We start from the raw sequence: 12,881 nt of genomic DNA on the forward strand, positions 1-12,881 counted from the left end.
AACAATCTGAGTTATACAGATGACACAACCCTGCTTGCTGAAACTTAGAGGACCTGAAGTGATTGCTGCAGAGGGTCAAGGACTGCAGCCTCCAATATGGATTGAGGCTCAATGTCAAGAAGACAAAGATTCTCACCACTGGGCCAGTTGGCCACATCAGGATAGATGGTGAAGAGATTGAGATTGTTCACAGCTTTAGTTTGCTTGGCTCCACAGTCAACACTTGGCATCAGCAGCCAGGAAATTAAAAGGTGCATTGCCATGGGAAAGTCTGCGGTTAGGGACCTCTCCAAAGTGCTGAAGAGCAATGGTGTCACTTTAAAGATTAAGTTGTGCCTGATACAGGCCATGCATGGTCTTTACAATCACTTGCTATGCGTCAGAGAGCTGGACATTGAGTAGGGAGGATAGAATAAGAATGGATTCCTTTGAGCTGTGGTGCTGGAGAACAGTATTGACTATACCATCGACTGCTAAGAAAACAAACAGGTTCATCCTGGAGAAGATTAAACCAGGTTGCTTCCTGGAGGCAAGGAAGCTTTGTCTGACATACTTTGGACATGTTGCAAGGAGAGATCAGTCCTTGGAGAAAGACGTCATGCTTGGGAGGGTGGAGGGACAGCACAGGAGAGGAAGACCCTCTATGAGGTAGATTAATTCAGTGACTGGGGTAATCGGGATGGGTGTGTCGGAGACAGTGAGATTGGCACAGGACAGAGCAGGGTTTAGGGCTTTTGTACATAGGGTTGCTATGAGTCTCAGGTGACTCAACGGCACATAACAGCATAACAGTGGGTAGGGCCATTGTACGTAGGGTCACTATGAATTGTCGTTGACTTGATGGCGCATAACAACAACAGCAACAAGTAGACAGGCAGTTGTGCTGCCAACCCAACGCAGGCAGTTTGACTGTACCAGCTACAGATGGGCAGTCTCCTCCCATATGATTTACAGACTCTGAAAACCCACTGAAGTGTTAGGTGTCATTTGTTCTGACATCATGGCAACAAGTGTGTGAGTGTAAGTGAAATGAGTGAGAATCGTTACATGGCTTCCTTATTTATGGGGTTTTTGTTTGTTTGTTTTTTAGGTCTCTGATGAAATGCATCTCCTCAGAAAAGACATTCCTGCCCACTCAGGTGAAACAGCTGCTTCTCCACCTCTCCCATCACCCAGCATCGTATTCCTTCCCAGCCTCCGGCACGCCTTGGCTGCATGTTACCTGTCTGCCTGCTGTCTGTCTTTCCCGCTGGAAAGCCTGGCAGGTAAGACTTGCGCCCTGTCCTTGGGGTAGAGTTAACCAGTGTCTTGTCTGCTCGCTAACTGCAGCTCCCTAAGCCCCTGGAACAAGGCCTGGCACACCAGGTACTCACTGCGTTAGCCCAACGAGTAGGAATGTCATGGCGTTTAAGAGCAGTGGATCACAGGGCTTCCTGTTGTCTGGTGCTGTGGAGCTGATTCGGATGCCCCCCACCCCCTCTGTCATTTTTATACTGTGTCTCTGTCTCGTGAAGCAGCTGGTGTGTTTCAAACACTGACTTTTCTGTTAAAAGCTGAGTGTGTTTGGCCAGGCTCTAGTTTCAATAGTTAATTTGCATATACAGGACTTCTAATAACTTCACTAGGGCCATGATTTTGTAAAAGCTGTCGACAGCCAGCGCCTAGCACACTGCTGGCCTCCAGTTAATATTTGATGAATGACTTAACCAGCAAATGTTCACCAAGCCACTGTTATTTGCTAGCATTGTGTTTGGTACTCCAAGCTTGTTTTTTAAAAAAATTATTATTATTATGATGATGATGAGTCTGTATCATCAAATTGGAACTGACTGGTCCAGGAGGAGACTGCCCCTTCTCCAGCAGAGCATCTGGTGGATTCGCACTACCTACCTCTGGGATTGCAGGGCAGCTTCTTGCCACTAGGCCACCAGAGCTCCCTTGGTACTCCAAGTTTGTAAGGATGAAAAGTATCTGTGTCCCACTCCTGTCTGATGTGGAAGTTGGGCAAGGTCAGATCAGCAGTACACATGTGTACACTGGATGCAGGGGGCCCTGTGTGCTTTTCTCTGTGTGGCCACTGCCCGCTGCCAAGGCTGTGGTCTACTCGGATTGGGCTACAAGGAGTAAGTGCAGGGATGGGAAAGAGGTGTTTTTACCACAGCTTGTGCTTTACAAACTAGTGGTTTATAACAGGTTGGAGATGTCTTAAAAAAAGGATCCCTTCTTAAAACCTGAGACGTGCTGATGGACTTCTGGGTAGTCCATCCTGGCCGCGACTGTGAATGTAAAAAGAGGCTTTGATTCTGTAGGGAGGGGCTGTGGGGTTGGGAGAAAGAGAGCTGCCAGCCAGAGGTGAAGACACAATCCTTGATGTGTGGATGGGGCAAGTTGGGGAAGGGAAAGTGTGCCCTACAGATTAGTCAGTAAACACAAGTAAGCCTGTGCTAAGGTGACTCATTGGGTAACTTGACGCTGCTGACAACAGAGTGACTAATTGGACTTGGGTAGATCACAGAAGGCTTCCCAGAGGAGGTGTCCTTGAGATGGGGTTTGAAAGCCAAGAGTTTTCTATTTCCAGGTGCTGGCAAAGAGTTTGTTGGGAGACACTGAAGTGCTTGCATGTTGTACATGAGGCATTGTAACTGGTGGGAGGGGGTAATATTTATTTATGGGGTGATGCTGATCACCCCCTAAAGAACTAGGCAGGAGCAGATTGGTGATGAGCTTATGTGCTCTGTTGAGTAATACAGACTTGGTTCTGTGGGCGAGGGAAATATGCTGAAGGTGTCTGGTTAGATTTGAGTGGAACGTGTATTCCGATGATAAAGCCCGAGAGCTCTGCTGGGTGAGTGGCAAGCAGCCGTGCTGCCAACCTGAAGGCAGGTAGTTCGAATCCACCAGCTGCTCCATGGGAGAATGATGGGCAATCTCCTCTTGTGTGATTATACTTTCTCTGAAAACCCACTGGAGGGCCAGCTATGGGTGGTTTCCGACTTGACAGTACACAGCAACAACATTATAAAGCACAGTTCATGAGATAGTCAGTACTAATTTTTCAGCACCACAGCTCAGTGGCATTGAGGTCATTCCCTGGAGAGGATTGGCCAAAGAGCAGAAGACCCTCAGTCAGGTGGATTGACACAGTGACTGCAGCAACAGGCTCAAAGTGTGTCAGAGATGAGGAGGATGAAACAGTATAGGACAAGGTTCAGATCTGTGTTCATAGGGTTACTATGAGTCATACAAACTTGATGGCACCTAACAACAACATTATAAAGCGCTGTGATCATAAATCCTAACCTCTTTGACTTATTAGAACTTACTAGTAAGTTCTATGGTTTTTTTATGCCCTTAAGTGGTTTTATCCCCCTGACTCATCCAGTGAGTAAAAACTTGGGTGCCTGTTGAGTTTTCCACATCATCTTTTTCTGAGCCCAAGTTTTAGCCACTACAACCCCCTGGGCTTTCATCAAAGGCTGGCACTGATCCCGGCATCTGGCATAGACCCGTGGCCGGCAGAACCAGGCCAGTGCCCGCAGGAGGATAGTGCTGACGTGCTTATATCAACAGCTCACATCTCCAGGAGAAAACCCCCACATTGGTTGCCTGCCCCCTTCTCCTTACACTTTGTTGCTCAGAGAACAGAAGCCATCTTCACTGATGCATTGTGGGAAGTGGTATGCAAAGATGAACAGAGCGAGTTATTCACGGTTTCCCCTGGTGAATGCGGGGCTCAGATTGTACGCAGGACATTTGATTTTTATCTCTATTTCCCCCTCTTCATTCCTACTCTACTTTCTTCCCTTCATGACCTCTCATGTTAGCTCCCATAAATTGGGCCCCAGCTCAAGGCGACCCCATACACAATGGGGACAGGCCTTTACGACCTCACAGGGTTTTTCATTGGCTGATTTTAGAACCCAATTCCCAGGCTTTTTCCCTCCCAGCCTTCATCAGAAAATGCTGTTGAAATCTGTTCAGTGTTGTAGGGATACGAACATCTCCACGACACAGGGGCTGTGCCTGAGGGGCCAGGAATGAACTCATGTATCCTGCATGGAAATGCAGATGCCACACTGCCCCACCACTGCCCCCAATAATCATAGAACAAGGTTATATATATAGCACAAGGCCAGCCAGTGCTCTGAGTCCGTCCAGTGCAGGAAGCCAAGTGGAAAGGGACCAGCGCCATCCCCACGTCACAAATAAAATTGCTGAGCTACAGCAAACTTCAGTCACGTGCCCCAAACCTCAGAAGGAGTCCAGGGGAAGATGCTGCGTGATAAACCGGTGGACATCTGTGTCTTGAAATTACTTTCTCATTATTTCCATTGTGAGTCCCATCCTTCCCCCTAAGCTCAGGGTCTGCTTATTCTAACAAGTGAGTGTGGAACAGTGGACCGATTACTAATGCATAAGGCACTGTTAGCGATGATTCTCCAAGTAGATGGCAAGTGCGTGAATGTCTGAGGTTAAACAGTCAGTGGTCCAGCGCTTGGGTACTTACCCACACACTGATCCCCTCGCTTCTGATACCCCGGCTGGCACTGGCAGGTGAAGGAGCCGCGCAGATTGATACACACCTGGTCGGCCCTGCAGTTGTGCGTGCCCGCCGCACACTCGTCGATATCTGTCAAGGACAGACAGACACACAGCACAGAAAGGATTTTAGTTGTTGTGAGTTGTTGACGTCTCCTCCGTCTTGTGTATGTTCTCCTCTTAAAGAAATTTCAAGTTTTCATTTCATCCTTAAAATGCTACTCATTGGTATTGTGTCAAATGGAAAGTGTTTTGAATGATAAATTGTGTCACATATTCAGAATTCACTAATTTCACTCAGATTTAACAAATGATTCAGGGAGCTCTGGTGGCCTACTAGTAAGAAGTTGGGCTGCTAACCCATAGGCAGGCGGTTCAAATCCACTGGCTGTTCTGCGGGTGGAGGATGGGCAGTCTAGTCCTCTGAAAATCTGCTGGAGGGTCAGTTACGTGTTGGTTCTGACTCAACAGCAAAGAATGAATAAGTGAAACTTTATTGTACTGGCCTCAGCACACTTTATTTTGTAAGCAAACATTTCAGATCCAGTTAGAGCCTCGCTTGACCCCTGTTTTATTATGCCCCCACTCTCCTCACCGAGGTGCCTCCTTCCCTGAGAAATCATCGTACTTTTATTGTATATGGTGGCCTAGTCGGTAGGGAGCTCTGGTGGCCTAGTGGCAAGAAGCTGCACTGCAATCCCGAAGGCACAGGGTTTGATCTCACCAGCTGCCCCGTGGGAGAAGGATGGGCAGTCTCCTCCAGTGTGCTTTACTGCCTCTGAAAACCCGCCGGAGGCTCAACCACGAGTCAGTTCTAACTGGAAGGCACATGACAACAACAGTTGATAGGGAGTGGACACTACCACCCCGAAGGCGGGCAGTTCAAGTACACCAGCTCCTCCTTGGGAGAGACAGAGAGGCCATCTCTGCTTGTGCGGTTTACAGCCTCTGAAACTCGCTGGAGGGTGAGCTGTGCGTTGATTCTGACTGGGCGGCAGTGAGTTGAGGCATGGATGTGCACGCTAAAATACAAAGTACCATGTCTTAAGATGTCAATACATTTTATACTTTTTGACCTAACAGCATCCTTTTAAAAATACTTTCATTTTTATTTTTTGTGTGATTTTATTTTATATTAGTTTGTAAACAAAGTTTGATACATTGTGTTTATGTATACATGGCATTTCATTCATATGCATGCATTTCATTTCAGTCATTATTCATTTTAAGGTAGTTTCTAATGGAAAATCTTTGGCTTTTCCTCAACACTATAAAAAGTTTACTGTCTGAACTCAGTCCCATAGGGACAAATACTGTATAAGACCATTATTGTAGAAATAGAAAGATAACTAGTAAAAAAGTATATGAAGATCCAAGGAGGGGAGGGGGAGCAGAGGGGTGAGGATGGGTAGGGGGGTAATTACAGTGTCACAGTTTGATGGGTACAGGGAGGGATGGGTAAAGGAGATGGACGAGATCTGGTATGAAGAATGATGTATATGAACATTGTAAAGAAGCCAGTATGAAACAAAAATTTTATTTAAAACAATTCTACTGTTATAAATTCAGTTCTGACACATGGTGATGCTGTCAGACAGCGTAGGCTCACCTGGAGGGTTTCCAGGATTGTCGATCTTTACGGGATCGGAGCGCCACGTCTTTCTTCTGTGGAGCAACTGGTGGGTTTGAGTCTCGGATCTTGTGCTTAGAAGCCCAAGGCTTTACCGCAAGGCCATCAGGTATTGGCTCTAATCAAGCTGGGATATTGTACATTTTTTTTCCCTCAGCTTGTTTCCTTGGTGATTTTCAAATCCTCTTGTTGTTTTTGTAACTTTTTGAATTAGCATGTATGTATAAATCTGTCACTAAAAATTTCAAATTGCAGAGGCTTCAATTTGATCCTATTTGTGGTTTGACTTTCTTCCCCCCACCCCCACCCCCAAGACAGATAGGTTAATGTATTTTAAAATAAATAAACAAGTTGGATAGTGAATGAGGAAGACTAAAGAAGAACTGATATCTTTGACGGTGGCATTGGCAAAGAGCATTCCATATCCCATGGCCTCCTAAAAGAGTATCTAAGTCTATTTTGCGAGGAAGGGCAACCAGTGTGCTCCTTGGAGGCAAGCATGGTGAAACTTTGTCTCATGTACTTTGAGTGTATTGTCAAGAGGTTACACCACAACTTATTGTTCTGGCTGTGTACAGTTGAGTCAGAACCAACCCACAGTTGACCCTCCAGTGGGTTTTAAGAGGCAAGAAATCCCACAGGAGGAGATGTCCCGTCTTCTCGTGAAACAGCTGGTGGGTTTGAACCACGTACCTTTGCTGGCAGTGCAGTTTCTTACCACTAAGCCATCAGAGCTCCCGGTATTAGTCCTTGGAAATAGACATCATGCTTGGAAAAAGTAGGATGTCAGTGAAAGAGTAAAACCTTCAGCAGGGTAGTGTGACACAGTGACTACAACAATGAGATTTTGTCTGGCAAAGACTGGGACGATGGTACCAGCAAAATGCCCAGAAAGTCCTTAAAAGTAGAGTAACCAACTCAGCAGTAACAGCTGGGTTGTACTTCTAGACTCAATCTAAATAGCAGCCAACTCTTAAGGATTTTTTTGTAGTCAAAATTGTGATTGGAATTCGTGTGTATACATTGATCTTTACAGTACTTTATAATCGAGATAGAATTTTGTTTTCTCTGTCACTTTTCGGGAGCTCTAGTGCTGTCACCCTCAGGGATTTGTGTTACTAACGCACAGGTGGTCCCCTCTCTGGTAGTTCCATGAGAGAAAGATTTCCTGTACAATTTACAACCTCAGACATGCACTGCAGGGCCCGCTATGAGTCCATGAACCCACTCTCCATTGGTTAGAGCGCTTTGTACCCATCCGAGTCTACACGCCGTACAATTAGAGAGCAAAGTGACGGGATTCTACATTCTGGAGAGTTTAGACAACTGAAAAGACTCCAAGCTCCCTGTAAAACTATCTCAATACTTGTAATTTCTAGATGATAAATTAAAAATGAAAACTCCAACAGCCCCTCCTGGAGCTTTGAGTCATCACTGTGACCAGCACAGAAATGATGGTTTCTTCTATACACAAAAACCAATTTTGATGCAAAAATAACTTTTTATTTTTTATACTAGTTTATTTACCAAATTAAAACACACTGTTTTCCACACCAGATCCTTCCCATTTCCCTCACCCCCACCCATCAAATCGACCCTGTGATTAATCCCCCCAGCGCATCCTCACCTTTCTGCTTCATACTCATTCTACAATAATGCTTTTATGCAGTATTTGTCCTTGTGGGTCTGAGTTAGTTCACTCAGCATAATGCTCTCTAGTCCCTCTCAAGTTAGATAATAATTTACACAATCGTTACTCCTGCATGCTGCGTAGTATTCCATTGTGTACCATAATTTCCCAATCCATTTGACTTTGGTTGGAAATGTGGGCTGTGCAAGAATAATTTTTATAAAGTCATCAGTAATTAGAATGTACTCCCCAGTTCTACCAGCCCTGTGAGAACTTCCTTATAGAAAGGGATTTCTGGTGGCACAGTGGGTAAGGAGCTGCCAACCCAGAGACATGCAGTTCAAATCCACCAGGTGCTCTATGGGAGAAAGGTGGGTAGTCTTCTCCCATGCGATTAACAACCCCTGAAAACCTGCTGGAGAGTCAACTGTGGGTTTTGTTCTCTATCGCACATAACAAAAACAATTAACAACAGTGGGCAAGGAGCTGTGCTGCCAATCCAAAGGCCTGCACTTGGAATCTGCTAGCTGTTCTACAAAAGAAAGCAGGGAGAAAAATCTCCTTCTATGCTGGAGGGTCCTGATTGGATGCAATGAGCGAGTGACTTCTATAGGAAGTGGCGTCCCTGACTGAACGGAAAGGCATTGAGAAGTACCTTGGGAGAAAGGCCCGGTGATTACACAGCCTTAATACAGACCCTCAAGAGCAGAGCTCTGGGGAGCTCTGGTGGCCTAGTGGCAAGAAGCTGCAACTACAATCCCAGAGGTGCATGGTTCAAATCCGCCAGATGCTCTGCCGGGGAAGGAGGGGCAATCTCCTCCTGTACCATTCAGATCTGATTTGACGGTACACGCACACAAAAATAATAAAATTTAAAAAAAATCTAAAAAAAAAAAAAAAGAGCAGAGCTCTGTCCTGATACCTGTGTGGTTACCACCATAATACCGAATTAACTCGATAGCAACTCCCCCCCCCTTTTTAAGTAGCTAGAATGGTGCTTCCCCATGTATTTTGTTTTTCTCTATTCTCAAGTCAAGTTGTTGCAGTTGTGGTGTTGTTGTGTACCATTGAGTTGGAACTGACCCTCCAGTGGGTTTTCAGAGTCAGTAAATTGTACAGGAGGAGACTGCCCACATTTCTCCCTGGGGCGGCTGGTGGATTCAAACCGCATGCCTGTGGGATTGCAGTGCAGTTTCTTACCACAAGGCCACCAGCGTTCAGTTACATTGTTGTTGTTAATTGACACTGAGTCAAGCGAGACTCATAATCACTCTATGAACAAAAGACCTAATGCCTTCCTTAAGTATCCTCATTTCTCCAAGTTCATAGTTTCCAGAGGCATGTGGTTTAGGAAGTAGACGCCACTCCACTCAGTTACATTAGCCAAGGAAATGATGTCAAAAGCTTACTAACGGGTCTTTAGATATTGGCTTCACTGAGCTGAGCATGGAAAAGAGAGATGCTTTCCATGAAGGAGAAGTAGAAGGGATGGCCGGGAAGTAACCTATGAAAGCATCCACTTACAGAATTCACTGAGTCAGGTTTTAAAGTTTTGGCTTTGGGAAAAAACCCTTTGTTTTGAAGTTTATTCTTCTTATTTTGAGCTGTGGTGTTGGAGAAGAGTATTGAGTATACCATGGACTGCTAAGAAAATGAACTGGTTTGTTCTGGAGAAGGTTAAACCAGGTTGCCCCTTGGAGGCAAGGACTCTGAACCTTCATCTAACATACTTTGGACATGCTGCAAGGAGGGACCAGTCCTTGGAGAGGGACATCATGCTTGGAAGGGTGGAGGGTCAGTGCTGGAGGGGAAGACCCTCAATGAGGTGGATTGATTCAGTGACTGGGGTAATCGGGATGGGTGTGTTGGAAACAATAAGATTAGCAAGGGATAGAGCAGGGTTTAGGGCTGTTGTACATAGGGACGTCATAAGTCAGAGGTGACTCGACGGCACATAACAACAGCTTTTAAAAGTGTCATTTGCAGGTCTATGTAAAGGCGCAACAATTTCCCTTTTACACAACTTGCTCTATTTTGATATCTTTTATGATTTTCTTCAGTGTTGTTGTTGTTGCGACCCTATGAACAAAAGTCCTGGACACCTGTATAACTTTCATCCTTTCTCCATGTTCATAGGGTTTCCAGAGGCAAGCTATTATGGAAGCGGATGCCACTGCTGCTTCCAAAGTAAAAGCAATAGATGAGTTAAAATAATTCTAATAAAAATTCCAAAAAAAGAAAATCCTGATGCCTACCTTACCTCAACTATATTCTTTTCCTCTCTCTCCACCAATCACAAGCACACGAAACTGTGAGAGGATTCACCTTGTGTTATACAGTGTGTCATCTCATCATCTTAACACCTTCCAGTTGGACCAGCTCAGAGTTCCCCCTCCAGTGAGTGTCCACAGGCAGTAAGTCACGTGGGAGGAGACTGTCCATTTCTCTCCCTCAGAACTCTCAACAGCTTCAAGCCACCAGCGTGACACCATCTTTGGGTTGGAAGCGTAATTCATTACGAATTATGCCACCAGAGCTCACATATACACACATATATTCTTTGCCCCCATATTTGATTTAGCTGACTGAGGTCAGGAAATCTATCCAATGACCAGCTGCACTCTCTAATGAAACATCTATGAGTGATTGTGTTTTTTAAAAATGTCATCTTTTGATACTGTTAAAACAATCCATACATCTATTGCAATAAAAGCCCACATTTCTCTTGCTATCTGAAAGTAGAATCTTCCTATGAAACCTCTTATAAGCCAAAATGTCATAACATGAAGGAAACAATTACCACTAATTTATATGGGAAAAACTTCTGAATGCTCTTAATAAATCACTCACAAGGAGACTGCCCATCTCCTGCAGAGTAGCTGGTGGATTTGAACCATGTACCTTTTGGGTTGGTAGCACAACACCTTACCCCTTAGCCACTATGTTGTTGTGTACCACTGGGTGAGAACTGACCCATAGGTGACCCTCTGGAGAGTTTTCAGAGGCAGTAAATCACACAGTAGGAGACTGGCCCTCTTTCTCCATTGGAGCAGCTGGTGGATTCAAACCATGTGCCTTTGGGATTGCAGCACAGCTTCTTACCACTAGGCCACCTGGGCTCCCTAAGCCACTATACTCAGTGCAAAGATTAGCAATTCCAGCTCAAGATGTAATATGGTAAGGAATTACTCAAATAATGTAGCACATATTCTAGTCATGTCAATGCACTACATTTCATTGACTATCAAGAGCCTTCTGACAGTAAAGCTATACTAAAAGACCACCCAAGTCATGGCCATGTCCAGCCAAGTGCACGTGCACTGTAACAAAACAAAACCCCAAGCCTGCTGCTGTCAATTCTGATTCATAGTGAGCCTATACTATAGTATAGTTATTCAGTTAACATTTATTGAGCTTCTAGTCTATGCAGAAGTGTGCTAGGAACTGTGATCCTACAGGGATTTTTAAAAGATAGTTTCTGCCCTTACAATTTAATGCCACTGAACAATACATCTAATATCATCCAATCAAAATTCTATTGAAGAGAAAGAAAACTAAATTATTGATGATAATGGGAAAAATGCCTAAAGTAGTGTATCAACAAGGAACTGGCAAAAAGTCAAAGCAGATTCTGAACAGGATGTGAGACGAGGGCCATCACTGCTGTCTGATGGAACTTTGCTAAAAACAGATAATACCATGTTTGATTGATTATGAAAAGGCATCTGACTGTGTGGATCATAACAAATTATACAGAACGGGAATTCTGAAGTAATTGTGCTCATGAAGAACTTGTACAAACACCAAGTGGTAATGTTTTGAACAAACAAGGGGGTGCTGCATGATTTAAACCTGGGGGGGAATTATACACACACACACATATATATACACACACACACATATATATATACACACACATATACATATACACATACACATACACACATGTATACACACATATATAAATATGTGTAAATATACATATATACACACATATATAAATATACATATGTACACATACACATACACACACAAAAAAATAAAGGTTGTAGCCTTTGACCCTGAATCAGTCTGTATGCTGAGCAAATACTTTTTAAAAATCCAGCTGGCTTATATGAAGAATATAGTAGTAGGGTGAGAGAAAGCCTCATTAAAATGGCAACATACAATTTTTGCAATATACAGGTGACATAGCCTTGCTTACTTACTGGAAGTTAAAAAGATGCAAAGGACTTGCTGATGAAGATAGAAGATTATAGCTTTCAGAATGAATTATACCTCAACAAAAAGAAGACCAAAATCTGTACAAGTAGGCCCCCAAACACAACATCATGGTAAGTGCAGAAAAGATTGACTTTGTCAAGGATTTCATGTCACTTGGCTCCATCAATGTCCATGGACGCAGCTGTCAAGAAATCGAACCCTGTATTTTGCACAAGGAGATGTTGTTGTAGTTATGTGCTGTCTGGTCAAGTGCAACTCATAGTGACCTTCCAAACAACAGGCCTGAACCCTGGCCTATGCTGTGTCCTCCTCGTCATCTCTGACGCACTTGAGCCTATTATTCTACTGCAGCCACTGTGTTAATGCATCTCATTGAGGGTCTTCTTCTTTTGCTGCCCCTCGGCTTTTCCAAGCATGATGTCCTTTTCCAAGGAATAGCTTCTTCTAAGGAGATGGTTCAGTGGATTAAATATTGGACTAGTAACCAAAAGGCCAGCTGTTTGCATTTCCGAGCTACTCTGAGAGAGAAGAGATGAGGCAGTGGCATGCTTCTGCAAAAGTTGACGGCCTCAAAACCAGGCAGATGTGCAGTTCTACCTGCTCTGCAGTGTCACACTGCGATGGAATCAATTAGACAGCCTGGGCCTGCAGCTTATGCACTAACCAGACAGGCTGTGGAAGACCTCCTTACCGGATGGACCACCGGAGCTCTCTTGAGCTGCAGAGAAAAAATTAAAGAAAAACTTTAAATTGTGGTTGGGATGAATGCTTCCAGAGGAAATAATTTTTCCACTCAACAGCAGATACGTATTTTGGTTCAGAGCAATAGTTGCCATTTGCTCAGTGTGACAGCACTCC

The 12,881-nt window shown here is 44.4% G+C and overlaps 1 protein-coding gene across 1 annotated transcript in view; it reads right to left on the reverse strand.

Annotated features, from left to right (window-relative positions):
- EFEMP1 (EGF containing fibulin-like extracellular matrix protein 1) overlaps positions 1-12,881 on the reverse strand; it is a 112,953-nt gene that overhangs the window by 15,986 nt on the left and 84,086 nt on the right. The window contains exon 4 of the mRNA XM_006880936.1: positions 4,508-4,630. Coding sequence (XP_006880998.1) covers positions 4,508-4,630 — 123 coding nt within the window. The remainder of the gene's footprint in view (positions 1-4,507; positions 4,631-12,881) is intronic.

Source organism: Elephantulus edwardii, unplaced genomic scaffold, assembly GCF_000299155.1.
Source record: "Elephantulus edwardii isolate Elephantulus edwardi_28Jun2011 unplaced genomic scaffold, EleEdw1.0 scaffold00011, whole genome shotgun sequence".
Lineage (NCBI taxonomy): Eukaryota > Metazoa > Chordata > Mammalia > Macroscelidea > Macroscelididae > Elephantulus > Elephantulus edwardii.